Source organism: Rhamphochromis sp. 'chilingali' (assembly GCF_963969265.1).
Source record: "Rhamphochromis sp. 'chilingali' genome assembly, chromosome: 6".
In the NCBI taxonomy this organism is placed as follows: Eukaryota; Metazoa; Chordata; class Actinopteri; order Cichliformes; family Cichlidae; genus Rhamphochromis; species Rhamphochromis sp. 'chilingali'.
In genome coordinates, this window is record NC_137933.1 from 15,620,539 (window position 1) to 15,648,352 (window position 27,814).

The 27,814-nt window shown below is 40.8% G+C and overlaps 1 protein-coding gene across 1 annotated transcript; it reads left to right on the forward strand.

Annotated features, from left to right (window-relative positions):
• Positions 1 to 8,052: 8,052 nt before the first annotated feature.
• On the forward strand, positions 8,053 to 26,989 carry LOC308398469 (uncharacterized protein). The gene is made up of 23 exons (XM_080885126.1): positions 8,053 to 8,309; positions 9,221 to 9,476; positions 10,215 to 10,398; positions 10,480 to 10,624; positions 10,729 to 10,791; positions 10,886 to 11,009; positions 11,430 to 11,572; positions 11,754 to 11,816; positions 11,912 to 12,035; positions 12,147 to 12,289; positions 12,461 to 12,523; positions 12,618 to 12,741; positions 12,848 to 12,990; positions 13,126 to 13,257; positions 13,373 to 13,388; positions 23,855 to 24,038; positions 24,153 to 24,297; positions 24,379 to 24,441; positions 24,538 to 24,661; positions 24,778 to 24,920; positions 25,094 to 25,237; positions 25,356 to 25,508; positions 25,607 to 26,989. Exons 1-23 carry the CDS (start codon positions 8,267 to 8,269, stop codon positions 25,963 to 25,965), a joined length of 3,081 nt encoding a protein of 1,026 aa, XP_080741252.1. The 5' UTR covers positions 8,053 to 8,266; the 3' UTR covers positions 25,966 to 26,989.
• The last annotated feature ends 825 nt before the right edge of the window (positions 26,990 to 27,814 follow it).

Below are 27,814 nucleotides of genomic sequence, written 5' to 3' on the forward strand. Positions count from 1 at the left end.
CAGTACTTCCACGCTTTAAACGCTGCACGCTCATACGCTCTCCCGCACTCGATATATGATCCACCGTTGATCTGCAGAGAGCTGTTGTCACCAACGTCTTATGTCGCTGTCATGAGACATTCTCGCAAAAAAAATCATGGTTTTAGTAATGCAGTAACGCAGCGTTCCTACGGGAAAGTAACGGTAATCTAATTACCGTTTTTGCAATAGTAATCCCTTTACTCGTTACCAGAAAAAAGTAATCAGATTACAGTAACGCGTTACTGCCCCTCTCTGCTCACCTCTGACTGCAGTTGTTGTCCATGATGCTGATCAAAAGCTGAAATTATACTATTGATTTTATTTATTATGCTACTGCTGTGTTTGCTCCAGAACAATATGAGCCCCAAAATATCTTCACTGGGACCTGTCATACAGTTGATATGCCCGTGGAAGTAAAATGAAGCGCAATGAATTCAGAAGCATGCTCACACATTTTGCTAAAAAAAACCAACAAAAACAAACCAAGACAAAAACAAAACAAGCAAGAACATCCCACTATTATCTCATAAAACACATGCTCATGTACTGATTTCTTGTGGTCTCATGCACAATTCTAGTGTATCCAGCATTAACACATCTTTGGACTTCATGCTCAGAATTCCAGGGTAAAGTAAACAAATGAAAGTTGAACTCCAAATCTTTTATCTGCTTGATTCACCGTGGAATAAAGAGGTAACAGGCTTCACCTGCACATGAAAATCAACCTAATTCGTAAGTTCACTAAGGAAGCTCTCATCTGTCTGCTTTCCTGGGTCTTCTTTCTGACAGCCTTCTTCTAGCCAGTCAGCCTCCATTCTTTGTGCAACCCACCTTTACCCAAACTCCATCTCATACAAGGATCTCAGAGCTCCATCCAAGCCTCCATCTTTATCTTGACCACCACCAGCATCTAGATTCCAGGGTCTCCTGCCCTAATTCCTGTCACTGCTGGGATTCAGTCTCACTGTGCTGAGCCATATGAGTCCAATCACCAAATAGCTTTGAATTGAACTCTATATATTAGTAAATCGCGCTCAGTTCCTTCTTATGATACCTCCTTATAAACTGCCTTTAAAAATAGTTAGTTAGTTCGGGGACCAGACAAAGAGCGATTCATAAGACCCTTATGAAAAGGACACCGAGGGAACAGTTTACCCTGCCCGGGATAGGGTTACCGGGGCCCCGCCCTGGAGCCAGGCCCGGGGAGGGTGCCCGAGGGCGAGCGTCTGGTGGCCGGGCCTTAGTCCATGGGGCCCGGCCGGGCACAGCCCGAAGAGGAGACATGGGCCCATCCTCCCGCAGGCCCACCACCCGCAGGAGGCGCCATAGGGGTCGGGTGCATTGTGTGCCGGGTGGCGGCCAGGAGCGGAGGCCCTGGCGGACTGACCCCCGGCTGCCAAGACTGGCAATAGGGACATGGAATGTCACCTCTCTGGTGGGGAAGGAGCCTGAGTTAGTGCGTGAGGTTGAGAGGTACCGGCTAGATATAGTCGGGCTCACCTCTATGCATGGCTTGGGCTCTGGAACCAGTCTCCTGGAGAGGGGCTGGACTCTGTCTCAGTCTGGAGTTGCCCCTGGTGAGAGGCGGCGGGCTGGGGTGGGTATCCTAATATCCCCTCGGCTTGCTGCCGGTACGTTGGGGTTTTTCCCGGTGGACGAGAGGGTTTGTTCCCTGCGCCTTAGGGTCGGGGAACGGGTCCTGACTGTCATCTGCGCTTATGCGCCGAGTGGCAGTTCAGAGTACCCAGCCTTCTTAGAGTCCCTGGGGGGGGGGGGGGGGGGGGGGGGGGGTGCTGGAGGGTGCTCCACCTGGAGACTCTGTTGTCCTGCTGGGAGACTTCAATGCTCACGTGGGTAACGACAGCGAGACCTGGAGGGGCATGATTGGGAGGAACGGCCTCCCTGATCTGAACCCGAGCGGTGCTCTGTTATTGGACTTCTGTGCTAATCACAGTTTGGCCATAACGAACACCCTGTTCGAACATAAGAGTGTCCATAAGTGCACGTGGCACCAGGACGCTCTAGGCCGTAGGTCGATGATCGATTTTGTAATCGTATCAGCAGACCTGCGACCATATGTTCTGGACACTCGGGTAAAGAGAGGGGCTGAGCTGTCAACTGATCACCACCTGGTGGTGAGTTGGATCAGGTGGCGGGGGAAGACGCTGGACAGACCTGGTGCACCTAAACGCGTAGTGAGGGTGTGCTGGGAACGTCTAGCAGAGGCCCCAGTCCGCGAGATCTTCAACGCACACCTCCGGCAGAGCTTCAACAGCATTCCGAGGGAGACTGGGGACATTGAGTCCGAATGGACCATGTTCAGCGTCTCCATTGCTGAAGCTGCTGCATTGAGCTGCGGCCGCAAGGTGGTTGGTGCCTGCCGTGGTGGTAATCCCCGAACCAAATGGTGGACACCAGAGGTGAAGGGAGCCACCAGGCTGAAGAAGGAGTCCTATCGGGCTTGGTTAGCCTGTGGGACTCCGGAGGCAGCCGACAGGTATCGACAGGCCAAGCAGAATGCGGCTCGGGCAGTGGCTGAAGCAAAAACTCGGGTGTGGGAGGAGTTCGGAGAGGCCATGGAAAAAGACTTTCGGACTGCCTCGAAGAGATTCTGGCAAACCGTCAGACGTCTCAGGAGGGGAAAGCGGTGCTCTACCTGCACTGTGTATAGTGCTGGCGGAGCGCTGCTGACGTCGACTGAGAAAATTGTCAGGCGGTGGAAGGAATACTTCGAGGACCTCCTTAATCCCACTGACACGTCTTCCGAGGAGGAAGCAGAGTCTGGGGATGAGGGGAATGACCCGCCAATTTCCGGGGGCGAGGTCACTGAGGCAGTTAAACAACTCCTTGGTGGCAGAGCCCCTGGTGTTGATGAGGTCTGCCCCGAGTTCCTGAAGGCTCTGGACGTTGTAGGGCTGTCCTGGTTGACACGCCTCTGCAATGTTGCGTGGAGATCAGGGGCAGTACCTGTGGACTGGCAGACCGGGGTGGTGGTCCCCATCTTTAAGAAAGGGGACCGGAGGGTGTGTTCCAACTACAAGGGGATCACACTCCTCAGCCTCCCTGGGAAAGTCTATGCCAGGGTGCTGGAAAGGAGAGTTCGTCCGTTAGTCGAACCTCGGATACAGGAGGAACAATGCGGTTTTCGTCCTGGTCGCGGAACACTGGACCAGCTCTTTATCCTCTCCAGGATACTTGAGGGTGCATGGGAGTTTGCCCAACCACTCTACATGTGTTTTGTGGACTTGGAGAAGACATTCGACCGTGTCCCTCGGGGTGTCCTGTGGGAGGTGTTGCGGGAATATGGGGTGTCTGGCCCATTGCTACGGGCCATTCGATCCCTATACAACCGTTGCAAGAGCTTGGTTTGCATTGCCGGCAATAAGTCGGACTCGTTCCCGGTGGGTGATGGGCTCCGCCAGGGCTGCCCTTTGTCTCCGGTTCTGTTCATAATTTTTATGGACAGGATTTCTAGGCGCAGCCAAGTGGCGGAGGGCTTTCGCTTTGGTGGCCTCAGAATCTCATCTCTGATTTTTGCAGATGATGTGGTTCTGTTGGCTTCATCGGGTGAGGGCCTCCAGCTCGCACTGGAACGGTTCGCAGCCGAGTGTGAAGCAGCGGGAATGAGGATCAGCACCTCCAAATCTGAGGCCATGGTTCTCAGCCGGAAAAGGGTGGAGTGCCCACTCCGGGTCGGGGATGAGTTCCTGCCCCAAGTGGAGGAGTTCAAGTATCTCGGGGTCTTGTTCGCGAGTGATGGGAGAAGGGAGCCGGAGATCGACAGACGGATTGGGGCTGCAGCTGCAGTAATGCGGACGCTGCACCGGTCCGTCGTGATGAAGAGGGAGCTGAGTGTAAAAGCGAAGCTCTCAATTTACCGGTCGATCTACGTCCCTACCCTCACCTATGGCCACGAGCTGTGGGTAGTGACCGAAAGAACAAGATCGCGGATACAAGCGGCAGAAATGAGCTTCCTCCGAAGGGTGGCTGGCCTCTCCCTTAGAGATAGGGTGAGAAGTTCGGCCATCCGGGAGGGGCTCAGAGTAGAGCAGCTGCTGCTCCACATCGAAAGGAGCCAGCTGAGGTGGTTCGGGCATCTGACAAGGATGCCCCCTGGGCGCCTCCTGGGTGAGGTGTTCCAGGCATGTCCCACCGGGAGGAGGCCCCGGGGCAGACCCAGGACACGCTGGAGAGATTATATCTCTCGGCTGGCCTGGGAACGCCTTGGTATTCCCCCGGATAAGCTGGAGGAGGTGGCTGGGGAGAGGGAGGTCTGGGCCTCTTTGCTTAGGCTGCTGCCCCCGCGACCCGGCCCCGGACAAAGCGGATGAAGATGGATGGATGGATAGTTAGTTCGTTCCACTTCTCACGTGTACACCACTCTGTATTGGTCTTTCACATAAAATTCCAATAAAATTGATTCATGTTTGTGGCTGTAATGTGACAAAATGTGGGAAGGTTCAAGGGGGCCGAATACTTTTGCAAGCCACTGTATCATGAATTCAACCTGTCCCAAGCTGCAGTTTCCAACTACTAATGGCTTTGACAAAATCACATAAAAAGCACATGCAACAATAAAAACATTATGATCCAGACACATGCTCTGTCAATCTGATCGGGCTGTTCATAGCACTTCCTACATTGGAATAAACAACATCACGTTGTCAGCACAAACAATCACATGTCTGTCATTACCTGCGAAAAAAGGAAGTGACATCATTTTCATGGGAAAGGTATTTTTTTTGTTGTTTGTCTTTTTTTCCTCTCCAGGAAATGAAAGTCATGTTTGACTTTCATTTCATTTGCTAATGAAAGTCATGTTTGACTTTGTGCCTCTTTCTGTATTGTTCCCGGGATGCTTAGGTTTGATTGCACTGTTGGAAATAGTTTATTTTGATGCACATGCTGTTTTTGCAAATTGTGCACAATAATATCCATTTTCATGTTTTGCTGCAGTTAATAAAAATTAGTGCATCTTAAAAATGAAATTTAAAGACACTGTGCATTTTTTTTGCATTTGCAATTTTGAGTAGAAGAATGTGTAAAATCAAAAACAATTTTCAATTTCTTTGTAGTTTATTGCACTCTTTAGCAATTTATTTAGTTACTATGGACTTAATGCATACATATTATTAAGATTTAGGATATAACAGTTGTAATGATGCATAGAATCTTGAAATACTCAAAAAAAAATGGCACTACAGCATGTAAAAATCTAAAGATGAGGTCTGGTGGTTCTATGTTGGGCTTAAAAGGGTTAAATGCCTGTAGTAAGGAGCCTGTTAACAGAGATAAATTGATCAAATTTTTAAAAAGAGTTATACCATTAATTAATGCTATGACTTCTTTGAGCAGTCTTGTAGGGATGGGGTTTAATAGACATGTTGATGGTTTGGAAGAAGTAATTATTGGAGTCAGCTCGGAAAAATCAAGTGCTCTCATTTTAAGCTGTGTTGGTAATTTTGTGGAGCCAGGAGTGTGAGCATAGCACGAGCCACTGGGTCCAAGTCCTCCACCACATCTGACACCAGTTCCACATACAATTCCAGGACAAGTCCCCATCCATCTGGTCTGACCTGTCAATCCTGTTGCTCCTGTTGAAGCTCTGCTGTCTTCATTCTTGTGCCACTTCTGCACATGCTGCCATCACCTCCCATCTTTTACAAAGAGTGAGCACATGTGATGATTTCTTTGATTAAGATGGGGTAGGACATAAAAAACCTTTCAAAATAAAAGCATGCAAAAATATATACAAACATGGTATAAGGAGCTTGGAAAGAAAAGCGTCTGGACTTCTTTAAGTTGCTTAAAGACTTTTCACCTCTCATCTGAGAAGCTTCTTCAGTTCTAAAGTGAAATGGTGGAGAGTCCCAGATTTAAGCTCTGTGGGAGTAACCCACCAAGAGGGACAAAGGTCCACCTAATGAACCTCTACCTAATCACACAAGCCAAGATGTGAGAACGAGTGTAGGTCACAATCAGCCAAGGTTTCGGGTGAACTCATTGTGAAACTTAGCCCCACCCTGTCATGTGATTTATGAGTTTTCCTAAACAGAAACTTAACAGCATAGTGTATGCTGTACAGCAAGCCTATTCAAATGGCGGCCCGCGGGCCAAATGCGGCCCAGAAGCAACCTGCGAGTGGCCCTGCCTGTGGTCCTGGCAGAAACACAAAGAAAACGCAAAAAATTAATTCATTAATTAATTTTTTTTTTAAATTAAAAATTCCTACAGCGTAGTGTAGACTGTGAATGCAACACTCCTAGTAGCCTAGCAATATTTAACCCACAATGCACCGTGATGTAAACATATTAAACAATCATCGTAATATATGATGCGACAACAGCATGTCTTTCTCACTCCAAAAGCGCAAAATTGACAATGAAAACTGTCGGTTTAACCCTGCCTGGACTGACAAATACTTATTCATTTTACCGAGTTTAATAATCTTACAACCGGAGTTGTACTACCATGGTGAGGGTCCTGTACAGCCCAAGAGAGAGCTGCAGCATCTTCCCTTCGTATATTTATATATATATATATATATATATATATATATATATATAACACCTTTATCTACTTTACATAAAAATGTGTGTGTGTTTGTGGTTTTATTTTTATATATCCATCGATCGATCGATCGACAGATATATATATATATATATATATATATATATATATATATATATATATATATATATATATATACAAATGTATATATGTATATATGTATATATATACAAATGTATGTATATATATATATATATATATATATATATATATATATATATATATATATATATATATATATATATATATATATATATATATCAGAAAAGGTGCTTCTTTGAGAATAGGTGAATGGGGAATGCTGTATAAAGCTCTTTGAGTGCTCAGCTATGAAAGAACTATTCCAGGTTTATCCTGATATGCTGCATTTGGTTACGCCAAGCATCTCTACTATGGTCCTGCCTGTGCAAGGGACATTGCTCCAGACATCTTGTGGTTTGTTCAGATGCAGTTTTTCTAAATCTAAGCCATGTTGCCATGCTCTTCTTAGAGAGAACAGGCTTTCTCTTTGCAAGCCTGCCAAACAAGTCAGTCCTTTTCTAACTGTGCTATCGTGAACTTTAATATTTCACATGGTAACTGAGCCCTGAGCTGTAGCTTTTGTTTGCTTATTGTCCCAATCTCCCACCCAGCTTATTTCTAAGTGTTCCCATCTAAGCATAATTTTTTTTTGTATCTTTAGTGATTTGTTAATCACAGATGATTTGAAAGGCATCCTTATCTGAATTTATTGCTCTTACTTGTGATGGTATTTTCATATTCTTTTGGTTTTCGAAGGAAAAAACCACCAAAAACCAGTTGGCAGAAGCAGGGATGTTACTGCAGAGGTCACTTTCACATCCTGAAAGTAAAAGGATATGAAAGCTGATGTCTTAGTTCTAAAGCTTATCAAATCACAAACACTGCAAAAAAAAAAGAAAGAAAAAGAAAGAAAAAGAATTACCTACAGGACTCTGCACTTCACACATATTAGGTGCTGCACATGTTCTAAAGCCCTTTATGGCCACTTTGTCCCAAGTAAAGCTCTCTCTCTCTCTCTCTCTCTCTCACACACACACACACACACACACAAACAACACACAATCCGGGCAAGCTGTGCTTACAAACAAAGAGATATGTGGGTGGAATCATATCTCTGTCTAACGTTTCGAACAAAACACGCGCGCGCGTGCACGCGCACAGACACACAAATCATTCACCATAGGGACAATTGTCGGTATATCCACTGCTACACCGCAAATAATAACTGTTGATAATGAATTCTGCAAATTGTATTTTCATAAAAGGTGCACAAATACGGTTTAAAACAGGTTTTTGTTGCAGCCGGGGTGTGACAGGATTAAAGGAACTGACCTGAAATGGCCACCAAAGTGACCAACCACATTAGGACCTCTTCCTTTAGGCCTCGCCCTCCACACGGCTCAGTTGATTCGCGCGAAGCATTCTGCTCCCAGGCAGACACCTGACAGTGCCAAGCTCACAGTAGGCACTCTCGCGCCTGCGATCTCTTATTTGTGCACGCCCCTGAGTTTTACCCTCGAGGATCTCATTTTCACTCGTGATTATGGTTTTTTTTTTTCCTCGGGTGGATATGTTTGTCACTATTTCTTTCTTGGGGAAGTGAAAAGTTTCACTTTCTCTATGTGTCTTCATAGGTGTTTCTCAGACTGACGATATGAAGGGAAAAATACTTCTGGTCCTTTTGTTATTCTGGCCAGGTAAGATTTAGACCTTCACATTTTATACGTGAAGTGAACTTAAGCAAAGGGTATATAAATCTGTTCCTTTAATAGGCCAGTCATATAGCTAGAATTCCAGCACAGGAGGTCACATACTTGATGGTTTAATAGCTCAGCTAAGGTTTACTGTGTACTTTACCACCTAGCTTTAAAAGGACAATTAATAATTTTGCCTGAATATAAGCACTGGAATCATTTGGAAGACAGTGGTACAGAACTGTACACCAACATACTGAACTGAAGATTAAACTGATTGGTTCAACAGATATCTCTAAAATGCAGTAGACATAACACTCACTGAACACAAAAAAGAATTAAATAAAAAGAAAAACAGGGCAGATATTAAAATGACTTTCTTTATTCCTTCAAAACCTATAATGAATATGTTCCTGCTTCCACTAGAGGGAGACGAGTTCAAATATATCTAGCATAAAATGACTTGGCTTCGTTTGTGGCTAGCTAAGCTCTACCATGTAAAACTAAGCTGCAATGAAGCTGTAGCCTGTGTCTACCTGCTAGTAAGAACCTTCCTTATGTTTCTCCACCAAATCACAGTGATGCTCATATGACATCAAAAGGGGCTTATCCCTCTGGTGATGAACAAAAAAAATGAAAAGAAGAACAGTGAAACAGAAAAGTGCACAGGATAACGGTTAGTTGTACATTCACAAGGATGAGTCTGCAACTGCTTTATGATGTGTTTGTTAGCTGTGCTGCCTGCACTCTGTGGTTATGTGGCATTTAAAGATATCTGTGACATCAGCTCATGCTAAAAGTAGAATACTGGTAGTGACTGCACTGCGAAGCCGGAGTTAAATTAATCGGACAAATTTGATCCTTTTAGTCTACAACGGTGCTTTTTTTCATGTCATTACTAATGTCATTGACAGGTGTGTGCCCACTGAGTTTCCAGGAAGTACATGTCAAGTCAGGTGAGATGGCGGTACTGCAGTGCCCTTCTTACAGAGGGTACAGTGATGGAGATGCTGAGGTGTTCTGGACCAGTCACACCGTGGATGAAATGAAACTCTTCAACATGTCAACATCAGCTGAGCAGAGGCAGATGGGTGTGCTGGTTCATGGAAGAATCCTTGTCATTCTCAGAGCTTCAGTAAACCATCAGGGGAATTACTCCTGCTCTTTTCGGTAAAATTTAATACAATTCCCACATTAACGGTTTAATTATCTAAGACTGACATCAACCAAAGCCACAGGCCTCATTTATGAATAGATGTCGTGCCCACACTGATATAAAGTACTATTTCCTACACTACAGGATACCAGAGCAACTTTTATCTTGTGGTTATTTTTGAAAGCTTGTTATTGAACATCCTTCGGCACCAGAAAAGCGATTTTTATCTTTGTCCTGAACCAGGTTGCATTATGGTGTGAAACATCTATGTGACAATCATCTGAGGTTAGAAGAATCCAAAAGCACACCTGAGGATGCTAGGTTGTCGTCGTAAATGCTAACATCTGCAAAGCAAAGATGCAGGGAGTTGAGGTCATGAACTTGGATGAGTTTAAATAACTGGAGTTAACAATTCAGAGCTATAGACAATGCACAAGAGAGGGAAAGGAGAGAGCACAGGAAGGGTGGAGCGGGTGGAGACTAGTGTCAGGCGATGTGTGACAGAAGGAGAACAGCAAGAGTGAAGGGGAAGGTTTTACAAGATAGGAGTGAGGCCTGCTATGATGCTTGCTTTGGAGACTGTGGAGCTGGCAACAATAGAGCAGGTGGAGAGTCAAAGATGTGTATGTTTTCACTGGACATGACCAGCATGGCGAGGATCACTAAAGAATCGCACAAATCCAACATTGAACTGATGGATTCAAAAAGAGAAAGAAATGAAACACTTTATATATTTTTTATTTTCTCGACAGTAATTCCAGCAGGCGTTCCTGGATCAACCTCAGAGTATACACAGTGGAGTCCAAAGAGTCTGGAAAAATGATCCAGGACTCTAAAACATGTTACACAGATAAGTCCTGCACTTTATATTGCCATGATGAAAATATTCTCTTTGATACCTGGAATATCACCAGAAACAGCACTACATGTCACAAGGTAAACAGAGCAGATTATGTGAATGAGATCAAAGCAGTGTTTTACTGTTTTTCCATATACAACATATGTGCTATGTTGTAGGAGGGCGAGCCATCTCCAAAAGACGGCTACTTCTCGAGTGTGAAAAAAGAGGACAGTGGCATCTATACCTGCACCTGGTCTTACCTGTATGATGGTCAAATATATAACATGACCTCTATGGTGAAACTTGATGTCCAACCAAGCGGTAAGCAAAACACATTCTGTAAATTTTTATTTTCAAAGACTTTAATATGTGTTTTTCAAAATATCAGCCTTTTTTCTTTTCTTTTTTTTAAAAAATTTGTGCAGAAATAACTAAGAAAGCAGTGATAATTTCACCAGAGAACAGCCAAGAATTTGATGTAGATTTAGGTGAGTTATTGTCTATAGTCATACACCTTCACACTCTTGTCTAAAGCTTTAATGTTGTCATTAATAAAATCTGTGTTAACTCTGCTTTTTCTAGATTCAACAGTGGTGATTGATTGTAAAGCAGTAACGTCTCCGGACACTGATGACTTGTTCTGGTTAAGCGGCGATTCATTTGTGGAGACAAATAGCACTCTGCCCGTTTTCTATAATTATACATGGTAAATATCTCACACACATATTATGTAACTGTAGGGGCGACTGTGGGTTGGGAATCACATCTGTAACCGGAAGGTCGCCGGTTCGATCCCCGGGCTCTCTGTCCTGGTCGTTGTGTCCTTGGGCAAGACACTTTACCCTACCGCCTACTGGTGTTGGCCAGAGGGACCGATGGCGCGATATGGCAGCCTCGCTTCTGTCAGTCTGACCCAGGGCAGCTGTGGCTACAACTGTAGCTTACCTCCACCAGTGTATGAATGTGAGAGTGAATGAATAGTGGTATTGTAAAGCGCTTCGGGTGCCTTGAAAAGTGCTATATAAATCCAATCCATTATTATTAACTGATATGCTTTATACAAACGTCACAGCTATCAATTCTGCTTTTAGAGCTGCCTCAATCATGTTGTTCATCTCCGTTTCAGGGTCAACAGCACAGAGGAAATCAGCATGACAGCATCTCTAGTCTTCAGACAAGTGTCAGAGGAGGATCTGTCAAAAAATTATACCTGTAAACTGCAATCTGACTATGAAACAAGCTTTGTCACCATCACCCTAAAACAAAACGGTATGGCCAATTGAACACTTTGAGTCATTTTATAAATAAATATGTCGATGAAACTTGATGTCTAGCCAAGTGGTAATAAAACAAGTTTAGTGACATTTTATTTTCAAAAACTTTAACGTGTGCTTTTCAAAAGGTTTTAGATTTTGGCGTTTTTTTTTTTTTTTTGTTTCTTTTTTAATAGAAACTTTTATACCACCAATGATCATTTCACCAAAGAAAAACCAAGAATTTGATGTAGATTTAGGTGAGTTATTGTCTATAGTCATACACCTTCACACTCTTGGCTAAAGCTTTAATGTTAATCATTAATAAAATCTGTGTTAACTCTGCTTTTTCTAGATTCAACAGTGGTGATTGATTGTAAAGCAGTAACGTCTTCGGACACTGATGACTTGTTCTGGTTAAGCGGCGATTCATTTGTGGAGACAAATAGCACTCTGCCCGTTTTCTATAATTATACATGGTAAATATTTCACACACAGATTATATGTAACTGGTATGCTTTATGTATCCGTCACAACTATGAATTCTGCTTTTAGAGCTGCCTCAATCATCTTGTTCATCTCCGTTTCAGGGTCAACAGCACAGAGGAAATCAGCATGACAGCATCTCTAGTCTTCAGACAAGTGTCAGAGGAGGATCTGTCAAACAATTATACCTGTAAACTGCAATCTGACTATGAAACAAGCTTTGTCACCATCACCCTAAAGCAAAACGGTATGGCCAGTTGAACACTTTGAGTCTTTTTATGAATAAATATGTAGATGAAACTTGATGTACAGCCAAGTGGTAATAAAAACAAATTTTGTAACATTTTATTTTCAAACACTTTATTTGTTCTTTTTGAAAGGTTTTAGATTTTTTTTAATGTTTGTTCTTCTTTAATAGAACCGTTTATACCACCAGTGATCATTTTACCAAAGAACAAACAAGAATTTGAGGTAGATTTAGGTGAGTTATTGTCTACATCCACATACTTTCACACTCTTGGCTAAAGCTTTAATGTTAATCAGTTATAAAATCTGTGTAAACTCTGCTTTTCTAGACTCTACAGTGGTGATTGATTGTAAAGCAGTCACGTCTTCAGACATTGATGACTTGTTCTGGTTAAGCGGCGATTCATTTGTGGAGACAAATAGCACTCTGCCCGTTTTCTATAATTATACATGGTAAATATTTCACACACAGTTTCTATATAACTGATATGTTTTGTATCTGTCACAGCTTTGAATTCTGCTTTTAGAGCTGCCTCGATGATGTTCATCTCATTTTCAGGGTCAACAGCACAGAGGAAATCAACATGACAGCATCTCTAGTCTTCAGACAAGTGTCAGAGGAGGATCTGTCAAACAATTATACCTGTAAACTGCAATCTGACTACCAAACAAGCTTTGTCACCATCACCCTAAAGCAAAAAGGTATGAATCAGTAAACTCAGAATAATCTGTATTTTTTGTTTGTTTTTCAATAAAGGGTGTCACCGTCATTCTGACCAAATAAAAGTGTCTTAGTGTGTTGTTAATGTTCTGATTACTCTCCATTACTCCCTACAGCTGTTTCACATCTCGCCATGGGTTTATGCATTTTTCTCGTTGTGTTGGTGGTATTACCAGTAGCTATTTATACTATGTTTAACATCATTCTTTGGCTGCAAAAAAATCTTGGCTTCTACCACAGAGCCCCAGGTGGGATACTATTTTAAACATGTGTTACAGATTCATATTTTTTTGTCATTTTAACAATAGCATTTTACTGAAGTGAACTTCAGTGTGATTGTTTGTTTTTCTTTGTCATGCTAAGACAGGGAAACTGCATCGTTTGAAGACTCGCTTCTAAACAGAAACAGCAGGAGGCCTTGAGTACAGGTTCATCACCAGGGACTTACAGCTCTGCGAGGTTGTGTCACCTGAAATGGCTCCATGTTGCACTCCTCCTCCTTCTGAAAGAAGCTTCGTCATTACCTGCCCGTCCCACAGAGAGCACCCAGAGATTTAATATGAGTATACAGGTAGAGGTACATTCAGAGTTTATTTTAGACACCTGAACATTGCCAGGTGCCAGGCATCCGCCTAGCAACAAAAAAAAATTAAACATATGTCTCTCTTTGTGATATATGGGCCTGTACCAGCTCATATAATGTTTATGGACAGCACACATACTCACACATTGCGTGAGTATGTGTGCAATGCATCTGCAGACATCCACTCATGTGACAGCCTCAAAGCTGCATTTCCCTTTACTAAGGAAAATGTCACAATGTTTCCAGAAAATGTTTAATGTGGTATATTAACCCTGGAAGTTGCTCAACTCTAATTCTGTCATGTATTTAACATGACTTACTTGCTTTAATTTATTGCATCGTAAAGAGCAAAAAGGTTGAAGCTTGTATTGCTCTGAAGTCATTTTCATGCATTATTATGCACGAACGCTCCTGGAGGTAAATAACTGGTCAGTTTTGCAACTGTTAATAATGTTCATGTTATGGCGGCTTATCAAACATATTGACTCAGCTTACTTTATGTGCAGTCATTTGTAATTTTTTAATAGTTGATATCATATTTTACTTTATTAGCCTTTCTACTCCTTAGGTTATGACACTGGTATGATTAATTTCCTTATCTAAGAGTAAGGATTAAGCTTGAAACGAAGATTTTTATCATAATCGATTTTTTTTTTTTTTTTTTTTGTAGTGAATGTTATTACGGGTACATCGTTATTTAAAGGAGAAGTAAAACAAACAAGCAAAAAAAGCAATCATCGAGTCTTAGGAATGATATAAATGTTTCTTTAGCTTATTATATTTGTGTAGGTGTATTTTTATTATTTTCTTTTTTATAAAACATAAAACTGTGATGGTTGTCTTCAGGCTCTGATGACATCAACCACTGTGCCTTAAGACTCAAAATACAACATACATCAGGAGAAGCAATTGTAGAAAAGGGAAAAAAATAGTGGTGGTTTTACAGCAACACTAATATCCATTGATATTCGTTCTTGGGTTTATGGAGTTCATTATACAAGTCCTGGTGTGACTCTTTAATAATGGAAAGATTTACCTATACACTGACCTACCTAGTGTGTTTTTACTGATGAGCACAACTGCAGTAGGAGTAACAAATTAATCAATAAAATCAGATTTTGTAGAGAATAAAGATGTGTTGATTCCCAGCCAATTTGTTTATCCATTTATTATTGTCACAGTAAATGTCTCTCCTCTGTATGTGGAACCCCCAAAAAATAATCTCTGTGTGGCATCTTACTGGATGTCTAATTTCATGTTCGTGTTTCTTTGTATTTATACATTTTTGTTATTAAAGATGATAAACTCTGTGACCAAACTTTATGCCCTTCACCATCTGCCAATGTAACATGTACAATGTAACATATCTCATTGATGTTGATATCTGGACTCTCTCCTGCTCTGCTCACTTCAGGTGAGACAAACTAAGACTTGCGGAGAGGGACTGGGTGTGTGTTGTAACTTTATTGCAGTTTATTGTTTCATAACAGCATTTTGATTATTTTGTAAATGATTTAATTGCTAGCCACATGTTTAGTGAGAGCTGTTAATTATAGATTAAATTTTCTGTCAAAAAGAGCATTTAATACGTATTTTCATTAGATACTTCATAGAGATGGAAGTTACTCATGTTTAGCTAGGAAAAGAAAAGTTTTCAGGAAGCCATTATATGTTGCTCTGATGTCAGTTACTTTATGTGTTGTACACCCTTTTTTTGAAGTCCTATATAAAGACTATCGTTTCTATAACTGATGTCCGATCCATTTTTCGGGCTAAGTGGATTTGCCACAACAGTGTGCAACACCATACCATTATACCAAAAATACCAATACTTCCACCAGTAAACTGGGACAGCTCTGTTACTAAACTCAATCCCACTTGCAGTGTTGTCTTTCATCAACTACTTGGTATCAACTGCACTGCATGAAACACACATTCAGTAATCTGGGGGGGGGGGGGGTCATACATATTGGCCAATCAATACATTTTACTACTTGCCAGCAACTTACAGTATCTAAACATTTCTTATTATACATGCAAAATTTAGAGAGCATCAAAGACCACTTTTAATATGAGAATCAAAAGAAAAACAAATGGCCGTAATTTTTCAGGATTTGGATGAATCTGTGCAGAGAGTATAAACATGCACACTGGACAGCTCATCCTGCTACTTTGTATCAGCAGTCACATCATCAGTAAAGACTAGTTACCTGGTTCCACTGACAATGGCACCAGGTAACATACCATAACATAATCTCCACAAGTCATGAGGCTGCAGAATGTGTGTGGAGGACAAAAATGCAGACATACGGGGCTGAATGGAACTGAAAACTGTTATTTGGCTGAAAGCGGTAATTCCAATAAAGCAAAACACAAAGTTCAAAAGCAAAAGTGAAAACAATAACTGTAAGGGGGCTGTAAGGGATGTAAGTGTGTAAGAATGCTGCAGAACACGATAAATTATTGTTGCATGGTTTGCTGTCGTTGCTGAAGTGTGTTTCCATTTATAACGATTCTCTCTTCCAGACTGCAACTGCAGGCCTACGTTTAATGTTTTTGACGTATGGTCTATTTATTTATTTAAAAATAAATAAACAATCATTTATTTATTCCTGTCTATGTGTATGTGATTTTCTGATTACAACTAGCATAGTGCGCTTGTTCTGTTGGTGAGTTACACGCAGCAGAATATCATCTCTTATTCTGCAACCTTGCTTCATACTGCATGGCTCTTAGCAGAATGGGCATTTATATTGAAATGAACTCTGTTTCGCAAACAATGCAACTTTTGCAAATCATCTGCAAAACTTACCACACTAACGTCCCGTTTTTTTAATAGTCAAATGGGACCACAAGGTGGCATTAAGTCACTGGATGAATGCAAATAAACCTTAGAAGATCATATAAAGGGCAGAATGCTGTTCTTGTGTAATGATGACTTCACATTGACAGTGTTTAAATTAATCTAATGATTGTTTATCTGTTTATAGCTATAATTGTTCAAGCTCATGGGCATTAATTTCTTCCACACAAACCCTCTCAGATATGCTGATTATCGCATTTAGTCTCATGTACAACATCAAGAAAAATGCTGTCATTTCCAACCTTCCCTGCAACAGATTAAAGACACAGTACAAAACAGTGCCGTTAAACATACTCTGTAAGAGTAAAAAAGGAAACTCAAATGCTTCAGAAGTGGGAGTTGGTGTGGTTCAACATGTTGTGGATACAGAGATGCTCTTCTGCATAACTTGGTTAACAGGAGGTAATTTGAGCCGTTGTTGCCTTCCTATAAGCTTGAAGGATTCTAGCCATCTGCCCTCCACACACCAATAAGCCATTTTAACCCAGGATTGCACCATTGACATCCAGGAGTCCGAGTTGCAAGAAAGGATTTTTATTTTATATTCGGTGTTATGGTACATGAAGGTTAGCTATGGCAGGGGTTTCTAAAAAAAAGGGGGGGGGGGGGGGGGGGGGGGGGGGGAAACCCATTACAATAAAAATAAGGACTAAAGGTCAAGGTAACTGGATTCAGACACATTACAATCCCATTAAGAAGGTGAATTATCCACATTTTGCTGTACAAAAAAATGCAAATATATATTTTAAACAAGCATTAAGATGGTACTCCAACACAAAGAATGACAGTATCTCTACCTGGGCAGCCGGTCGGTAGTCAGATCTTCATCTTGTCTCTGTAGATCAGGAATATTGTTCCATCTCCACTTAACACTGGCACACAACACAGTGCATTAAACAAAAGTCACATTAAACACTGAAGTTGATTACTAAACCCTTTAATAAGGGGAGGAAACTATCAGGTAATTCTACAGGTAATTAGACTAATTAGTAAGTAAACTAAAAGTGTGAAAAAACTGAGTAATTAAACAATACAGTCAAACTCATGTTCAGATGATGTACACTAGGCTAAACAGGATGGACTAGTTCCCAACAGCTCTCTGCTTCTCCCTCTGCCTGAGAGCAAATCACACCAGCCTGTAAGTATAAATACACTGAGTAATGTAGTTGCAATAACAGGATTTTTTCTACAGCACTATTCAGAATCAGAATTTCAAATAAAAGAAAACTCTGGGTAACCATTGGAAATTTGAGCCGATCAAGGAAATTCCTCATGGGGTGTACCTGCAAGTCTGGTAAAACTGTTGCATCAAGTGTGCCTTGTCTAAGTGAACTTAGTCAGCTCTGTTAAAATGTCCCCAAATGGAAAGGTGTAACATCACATGGAACATCTGGGGCAATACCCAGTGGGCAAGAAATGGGAGAGGCCCACTCAAAAAACTGTCAAAGAGGCTCTTCCTCTATTGGATTGTTATATTCATAATTGGACACATAAAAGCTCCATTATATGTGTAAGTCATAGTTCTAAGTCATAAACCAAATTCTAATCCTTTTTATAAACTTTTAGCTGTTATTTTAACTCCCTGGTTATAACAGGAACCTGTTGTGAAACTTTTGATTGCAGAGGGGTATGCTGGGAAATAAATTGCATATACTTCCTGACCTTGTTCCCTGCCATCTATGCAACATGCCCGCAAACTGTGCAATAATTGTTTTGTTTTGTTTTGTTTTGTTTTGGGGGGTGTTGTTAGGCATGTGTATCGTTTTAAATTATATATCGCGAAGAAAATCAATAAAGTGGCGCTAACATGGGGAAGAAGAACCCACCGGGGCTTTGGATCTGAGTAGTGCTGTCGTTGACTTTGCTGAGCGCAAGGACTGAAAGATGAAACTGTTGCAGGTGAGTAGTTTTCTGTGTTTTTGCGAAGGATTTAAACATGACTAATGCTAAATAATGCGCTGAAAATATGCGCTCATACGGAAATGCTATGTGTGTCATTAGAAACTAATACGCTGGAAATGATCGTTGAATAAATGAGTATGCTTGTTTGTAAATGTGACCCCATACAGTCAGTCTGTGAGGAGCTGTGGTTAACGGGTTTTCCTCTTTTGTTCTTTCCTTGTAAAGATCACAGTTTTCTTTGTGTCACTAAATGTGTTTTGGGGCCTTTGGCAGATTAGTTGAAAACGATGATGTGCGGTTAGAGCATAAGCTTAGATGTGTCCACTCCACTGACCTGTGACTGCAATTATTGTCCACGGTGCTGATGAAAAGAGTTATGCTATTTTTCCAGTGTGCGTGTGTGAGAACAGTACATAAACACATAACTGCTAGTTGAAAGAAACAGTTGGGGGGTTCACACCATGAGATTCGTGTCACAGCGGTTACCACCTACCTGAAATGGTGTGAAAAAAACATCGTCCTAGCTTTCGCAATGACATAAAGGCTATGGGAAAAGGCACATGGTAGACTTGCGTTCTTGCAGTTTCTTGTAGTTTGGTGTAAACGGCTTTAGGGGACGCAGCAACACTTGTGGTGAAAAGATATCATACATCATAAAAGCAGTGAAGCTCGCGGGGCTGTTGCACCCGCAACTTGGGGCTTTTCCTTCAGTTTCTTTTTACCTCCCTCCCTTCTTTTCATCATTGCGCATTTTTGGTTTGGTTAATTCACATCTGGAGTACAGCAGAATTGCATCATCCGCTGTTTTCGACGCAGATAATGAGGGCTTGGAGTGCTCTGCCGAAGGATACCGCGATGATCCTGTCGTTGATCTTCATCACATTTTTATCAGGTAAGAGACCAATATCGCTAATTGTCATTCGAGGATATAATATGCTAATTATGTAATGAGATGGAAATTACGTGTAACACAGCAGAGAAACTAAAACGATCAAATATCAGCGCCTTACTCTTACTTAACTGTAATAAACTAACAGATGGCTTTCATATCAGTCTGACCTAATCCTGATAAACTTGCGACAGTTTTAATTACAAAGTCATAAATAATGAGCCAATAAGGTTAGTTTTATTTACAAAACTCGTTTATAGGTCAGATTACAGTTTACGGATATAACTTTTTGACAGATCGTCCTCTGACACCTTCTGAAGATTAGAGATGTTGTTGTCCTTGAATTTGATCCTCTGCAGTGCTGTCCCTGACAAGAGAAGGAAAGGACTGAGACAGATCTAGAAGCAGACCTGTGCTGATTGTGGCCACATATAACATCAGTTTGACCAAAGTCCCAAAGAGGACCTGTGTGTGAAATATTTACTATGTATCATTATAAAAACAACTGGCAGACTGGTATCTGTCTCCACAAATTAATTTCCTCTTAACTAGAAAAAGTGATCAAAGTCTGACAGCATAGCTGCTTCACAATCAATCACCGCTGTTGAGCTTAAAAAGCAATGTTTACACCGATCTGAATACCCATTAAAATTTAAGCTTTAGGTGTACGAATATAGACAATAACCCACCTAAATCTACCTCAAATAACTGGTTGTTCTTTGGTGAAATTATCACTGCTTTCTTAGTTATTTGTGTGCAAAAAAACCAAAAAAACAAAAACTATACCTATGGAAAAGCATATTTTCAAATGTTACAAAATAATCGGTTTTAGAATAACTGATTCATTGATTTGTGATAATTTAATGTGTGACAGTTTATCTTTGCAGCTGGAAGATTTAGAAGCAAATGTAAGTATTTCTTAAGCCACAAACTCCAATGTTTCCCTGTGACAACACATTATTCTTCATTTAGCTGTTGTTTTCATTATTAAGCATTAAGTAGTAACCTAATTACTGTGCTTAGAAAAATAGACATAGAGGGGAAAATGCAAAATATATTTTATCTAAATAATAATAATCTTAATATCGATATAACAGATAGAAGAAGCAGAGTATAGTACACCAGTATCACACCCTATCTAAGAAATAAGCATTTGAATGTGTTTTGCATCACTGGCTTGCTAATTACTTTATTTTCTTGCTCCATGCTCAGTTCCGTCAGCTGCAAGATGTTTGACTATTTTATTGCACGTGTCATTGCATTCTCCGTGACACTGCCAGTTATGGTTGGAGGGTTCTTATCTGGCATAGATCAACTTTCATCTTCAAATTTCAGACTCATAGCAAGCATGATTATGTTGTAGTGCCCTGTAACCACTAAAAAAGAGCATGCACGTACATACATAAAACAGCGGTTTAAGTCAAGGTTTGCCTTTGTGACTAATATCATTTTATAAATGAAAGTGATAACATTTACTAATATATATGAGTGACTGATGCTTCTCTATGGTATCGCTGCAATTACAGTTAATTAAACAACAAAATCTGTTAAGCTATATAATGACAAAAAACACGTTGAAACATGTTTTCTAGTAGAACATGTTAGAGTGTGAACACTGGGCTCATTCAAAGTAATATTTACTCAGTTTTTGCTCAGAGTAAAAAATGTCATCAATCGTTCAGGCTCTGCAGAGGACTAGGATCAACACCTAGACCAGATGCCCCTCGAGGGCCGGTGCCCTTCAGTTTTAGATGTGTACGTGATCCAACACAGCTGATTCAAATGGCTAAATGATCTCCTCAACATGTCTTGCAGTTCTCTAGAGGCCTGGTAATGAACTAATCATTTGATTCAGGTGTGTAGACCCAGAGTGAGATCTAAAACCTGCAGGACAGGTTGGGGGACCCCTGACCTAGACTGTAAACGATTCACTAAAGCATAGCCAATAAACTGCACAGCAAAACTAAATCTCTAAATCATGTTGTTCATTTTGTTCATAATGTCTGTTGATATGTTGGCTGATAGTGAGACAGAGCAATGAGTTTACGTGCAAGCTTTATCGATAGGCAGGAAGCACATGTTCCCCGGGACTTTAAAAAAAAGTTTTAAATCAGCCAGATTTCTGTCTGATATACTCAAACATTTTGTTCAAGCAGCCCTTGAGCTAGTTCATGTTATAATTTTAATCAATGACACGCTGAAATTATTTCACTTTGCAGGTGTCTGTCCCCAGAGTCCCAAAGAAATACGTGTCAAGGAAGGGGAAATTGTGGCAGAGTTCTTCAAGGAGTGTGATCATAATGAAACACTCTGGAGAAGTTTCACCAAGCAGGGGATGCATCTACACAACAACACGCCTGCAGCTGAGCACAGGCAGATGGGGGTGATGGTTCAACAGGGAATCCTTGTGATTCTCAGTGCCTCTGAGAAAAATGAGGGAAACTACTCATGCTCTCTCAAGTAAGATACAAGCACTCCTACAGTAATAACATAACTGACCTTACTTATCATATGTTAAACTTTCATATTTCAGTGTATTTTCTTAAGCACGTGCATTTTTAATCTATGAGTCATTCCGGCAGTGATTTGTTTGCAGTAGATATCTCATTCACAGTTTTTAAAGCAGTAGCAGTATTTCAGGAAACTGTGTTTCCTCTGCTACTGCTGTGTGTCAGCAAGTTCATGGATGTGAAATTACAAAGTGCAGACTGTATTTAAAGGATGGAATTAGCTTTAGGTTCTGAATATCTCTGTGATAACACTGACAGGAATTCCAGCAAGTAGATTAGCCTCAAAATACACACTGAGCAGACCCAGAGAGCATGAAAATGGAAGGTGGGTTGTTTGGTACATGCTGCTATCCTGACCTAGAACATCTGGCAGTAAGATGCAGACCATTCAAATAGGTTAGGGAGTTCTGCTCCATCCTGATCGTAGCTGCCTATATTCAATGGTGGGCTAATGCTAAATTAGCACTGGAGGATCTGTACTGCCTGATCAACAGGCACATGAATGCAACTCCGAAGGCGGCTGTGATTGTGGCTCGTGATTTCAACTATGTGGAACTAAAAGCAGTGTTTCCAAACTTCCAAATTGATAAACTTCCAAACAAGAGACAATAGTATTCCAGGTTTACTGTAACATCTCAGGTGCATACAAGGCAGTGGCAGTTCCACACTTAGGCAGGTCAGACCAAATCTCTGTGCAGCTGATCCCAACCTAAAAACCTCTGATCTGCAAAGCTCGAGATGCTACCTACAGGTCAGGTAACAGGCTGGCTTATAACAGGGATGGGAAGGAACTGAAAAAAACAAATCCAGCAAGCAAAGTTATGGTACAAACAGCGTATTGAAGAGATCTTAAAAAAATAGCAACCCACAATATATGTGCAGATGCATCAGGAGCATAACAGGCTGTAAACACAGTAACCAACAGGCCAGTCATCATCCAGCTCTCCCCGACACCTTGAACAGTCTCTTTGCATGCTTTGACTCATCCAGCACCAAAGAGACTGTACATCTCCCCTGGAGGAGCAGCACCAGTCTTTCGTCCTGCAGCTACACCAGCATAATAAAATGCACCACCAGATTGAGAGACAACTTCTTCCCCAGAGCTGTGACGATCCAATTCAGAAAGCTCAGAAAAATGCACAACCGGATTTCCAAAAAAGCTGGGATAAAGCTATATTTTATTCAAAGTAGAACATAGAAAACATTTATTCATTTGTTAAAACTGAAATGGTGGTAGGATGTTGCAATCATATTCTGCCAAAAAGACTTTCAACTTTTGTTTCATCTGACCAAATAACAGTTTTTCACTTTGTCTCAGTGCATTGAAAAAGAGCTTTGAGTGAAAGAAGATTGTGGCGGCTCTCGATTATGTTCTTCTCTGCACGGTGTTGCTTTAACCTGCATTAGTGGAGCCCATGTAGTCGGTTCCATGGTTAATTCATTTTCAATCTTGATTTTCGTCCTTGTCCCTGGCACACAGAGATTCCTTCACATTCTTAGAAATGTTTGATGATATTATGTAGACGATGATACGTCTCTGCATTTTTAGGAGGGACATTCTTCTGAAAATTGCAGATGTAACACTAGAAACAATTCATTTTCAGCCTTTTATCGGCTCTCTCAATTTTGTTGAGACATGTCATCAAATTCAATTTTCCTGAAATGGTAGCTCTCACTCAAAATATTGGTTGTGTTTTCTGAGTTTTGTTGTGAGTAAAATAAATAAGGTAAAATAAAATAAAATAAAATAAGACAAAGATACATAAAATCACGAGTGTATCACAGGTCATCGGGTTTCTGTGGGTCAGAGAAGAGCCTCTCAGTAATCCAGCGTTAAAGGAATGGATTACTGAAGGCGAAGCTGAGAGGGATTTTTATACAGAATGCCAGATATGTTAGTTTAATTTCACTGTTTGCAGCACAAAACTTTCTCAGCTAATAATAAATCCTGATGGACAAATAGCCCGCTAAGTAGATGAACACCATTTTAAAACTAATCCTTTAAGTCTTCTCTTACTTTCCCATTTTTTTGTTTCATTTTGCTTGTTGCTCAGAATGAAAGTTAAAACTTCATGTTACAGTTTTCTTTCCTTGGTAGGAATTCCAGCAGACAGTCCTGGATAAGCCTCAAAGTTTACACAGCACAGTCCAGAGACTCTGAACAAATGAACCAGATCTCTAAAGAATGTTACACAGAGGAGTACTGCAAGTTGTATTGCCCTGAAATTTTTTTTCCCTTTAACACCCTGAATATCACCAGAAGCGGCATCACATGGCACAAGGTAAACAGAGCAGATTATGTGAATGAGATCAAACTGTAAAGTACTGTTACAGGGTTTTAATGTTTTTCCAAATTTGACAGCTGACTACTTAAAAATCGAGCTTATATGTTGTAGGAGGACGGGTCATCACCAAAAGACGGTAACTTCCCAAGTGTGAAAAAAGAGGACAGTGGCAACTATACCTGCACCCGGTCTTACCTGTATGATGGTCAAATATATAACATGACCTCTACGGTGAAACTTGATGTCCAACCAAACAGTAAGAAAAACACATTTTGCAGATATTTATTTTGAATGATTTTAATATGTGCTTTTCAAAAGGTTTTTTTTATTTCCACAGAAATAACTAAGAAAGCAGTGATAATTTCACCAGAGGACAAGCAGGTATTTGAGGTAGATTTAGGTGAGTTATTGTCTATATTCATACACCTTCACACTCTTGGCTAAAGCTTAAATGTTAATCGTTTATAACAACCTGTGTTAACTCTGCTTTTTCTAGGTTCAACAGTGGTGATTGATTGTAAAGCAGTTATGATGTCAAAAATGGATGACTTGTTTTGGTTAAGTGGAAGTTCATTTGTGGATACAGACACTAGTCTACCAGTTTTCTATAATGATACACGGTAAATATTTCACACACAGGTCCTCTGTGGGTCACACTGATGTTATATGTAGTCACATCAGCTCAGATATGAATTCTGCGTTTAGATCTGCCTCAGTCATTTCCTTCTCTTCTCAGGGTCATCAGCACAGAGGAAATCAGAATGAGAACATCTCTAATCTTCAGAAAAGTGTCAGAGGACGATCTGTCAAAAAATTATACCTGTAAACTGCAAGCTGCCTACCATACAAGCTTTGTCACTATCACTCTAAAACAAAAACGTATGGCCAGCTGAACATTTGAGTATTTTTTTTAAACAATTTAAAATATAAGTTATATTATATATAAGCATGATTAGGACAGATTGAAAAGGCATCTTTCACGTTATTACAATTAAATAAGAGTTAAGTAGCTGATATTTGATCATTTTAACCTCCCCATTATTTCCCTGCAGCTTCCCGTTCGTACACGTCTCTTGGTGTCTGCTTTGTCATCATTGTTGTGGTGACATTTGTGACTGTAGTTATCTATGTGAAGTTTAAGATTGACATCACTCTTTTCCTAAGAGACACTTTTAAGTGGTCTGGTGGCATTTCAGGTGAGAGAAATGCTTTTTGTTTCTTTTTACCTGACAACACATGTTTAAGCATTTGTGCTTTTTGTGTGGGCTGCAGACAAAGCAACAACAGTGACGGAGTTTATTGTCCTTTGCTCAGATGGAAAATGCTATGATGCCTTTTTAATGTGTTACAAATGCGACGCGGCTGGAGGATTAAATCCTAGCGACAAAAGATGGCTGGAGAGTGTTTTGGAAGATAAATTTGGTTACAGTCTCTGTCTTTATGATCGTGACATCTTACCAGGGAAAGGTATGGATTGAGAAGGATCCTCTGCAGAACATTTACTTACATAAATAAAGATAGAAATTCATGAATTGATTTGCATTCTGAAATCTGGTTGTTTGCAGCAATCGCAGACGCTGTGCTAGACTGCGTAGAGCAGAGCCGGGCGGTAGTTTTGGTTCCCGTCTCTCCAGACCCTGATCCAGAATCTGGCCTGCTGAGTGCGATCCACGAAGCCCTAGTGGAGCGGCAGACTCGCTTGGTTTTCATCACCACTGAGACATCAATGGCTTCAAAATCGGATTCCTTTCCAGAGGCTTTACAGCTTCTTAGTAAGGCTGGGAACTGCGTCACCTGGAAGGGCATAAGCTCCATGCTGACTTCCTCCTCCTTCTGGAAGCAGCTACGATATTACCTTCCTGCACCACAGCAGGCGCCAACAGTAAAGCTTTTACCACACACAATCCAGGATATTACTTCATGATAAAATGTTTAGCCAAGTCAGAATTAATAACTTCTATCTGGTCTTAACATATGAGTAAGTTTACACACGTCACCAAGAGCTTATATTTTGAGTTTAAGACAAATTAATATTTATGGGGTTTTTTTTTTTAATTCGGCATTGTTATTTTATTCTATTTAATCAATTTTATTCCTGTTTTTGCAAACATTTCTTCTGTACAGTATGACAATACCAGCAACTGTTTTAGTAAGCTACAGAGAATTTAAATGTATGAAGTTTATGTGTAAAATTGCTTCATCTTGTTGTGTTATTAGGCATCTTTAAATCAGCCTTTAGGCTGTTCCTCCTGATGAGTTCAGTCCAAGTACTGTTTTCATAATGTTTCAGTGAATGTAACTCCTAGTTTTCATCATACCATACTTGAACTTTTCTCATTTATTATTACCAATGCCATATCATCCTACTCTTTGTCCAGTTTTTATCTTCCTCGCTTGTACATACTGCTTGCACTTACTGAAACATAGTGCCTTTTGGCCAAATATGTTCAAAGCACATTTCATCTTATATATTAATAAAATTAAAATAAATGTATTTTTATCCTACCTTATGTATGTTAGGATGCCTGGGTCGTTGACCCAGGGTTTTTGAGTTTATTATATTATTTATAATTTTTAGTCTTTGGGTTTTTGTTAGAGTTATGTCTTATGGTTTGTCCCTGTGTAACCCTTAGTTGCTGTCTCCCCTGTCCGCTATATCCCCGTGTCCAGTCAGTGTCTGTGTCTGCCCTGGTCCCACGTCTCTGTTCCCTCTGTTGTAGTGCCTGCATGTGAGTCTGTGTCTTTTGTTCAGTCTGTGTTATGTGTTTCCTGTTTTACTTTGAAGGTCTCTGTCTTATCTCAGTGAGTTCAGTTTACGCTTCCTTGTCTCGTCAGTTCTGATTTGCCGCAGCTGTGTTTCCCTCCTGTTGTCCATTCCCTGATTGCTCCCTCTATGTATTTAAGCCCTGTGTTTCAGTTTGTCATTGTTGCGATCTACCGTCATCTTGCTGTGTTGGTGTATTTTGTATTCTTAGTTTTTGTTACCTTTTTGAGTTCAGCATTAAAGCTGTTTTGAGTTACTTTCTGTCTCCGGAGTCTGCACTTTGGGTCCTTCTCCTGCCTGCACACAGCCGTCACATAACAACGTATGTATAGTCAGTATAATTCCAATAGTGCTGTCAGCGTTAATCTTGTTAAAATGAGGTTAACGCCATAACTGCATTAATGCAGCAATTTTCCGTTAGCGAATTAGCACGGCTCACCCCGTGCGTGGGGCTGCATGGCACTAATGCGTTAACAAGCTAACCACACTAACCTGGTGACGCCCTGCAGCCCCACCCACGAGGCGATCCGCGCTAACTCACTAACGGAGATTTGCCGCGTTAATGTGGTTATGGCATTAACGAGATTAACGCTGACAGCACAAAATTCCAATTAAAGGACTGAATAAAAACACACAAAAACCTCTACTGCTCCCCTGTTTCTTTTAATAACACAATAATCTTATTGTCAGGTTGAGGTCTACAAAGGTGGTCATAAAATACTCTGAATACAGCCAGTGTCCATGAATTAGACCATTTTAAATTTTCTTACTGAGAACGTGGCATGTGGAGATTAGGGTAAATACTATCCACAATAAGCATCTAGTTAGATAACATGTTTTTAGGGCTGGGTACAATAACCTCAGTTTTGTCTGAATTTAAAAGCAAGAAATTAAAGGTGATTGAGGTCTTTGTGGGGTGGCTGTAGCTCAGCAGGTCATCTACTGATCAAAAGGTTGGTGGTTTGATTCCTGCATGCCAAATATCCTTGGCCAAGATACTAGCCCCAAG

Bases quoted from the DNA above. Each gene is read 5' to 3' on its own strand.
- LOC308398469 (XM_080885126.1), top strand. From the start codon at position 8,267: ATGAAGGGAAAAATACTTCTGGTCCTTTTGTTATTCTGGCCAG. The intron at 10,625-10,728 runs GTAAGCAAAACA...AAATTTGTGCAG, and splicing joins ACTTGATGTCCAACCAAGCG to AAATAACTAAGAAAGCAGTG. The intron at 24,298-24,378 runs GTAAGAAAAACA...TTATTTCCACAG, and splicing joins ACTTGATGTCCAACCAAACA to AAATAACTAAGAAAGCAGTG.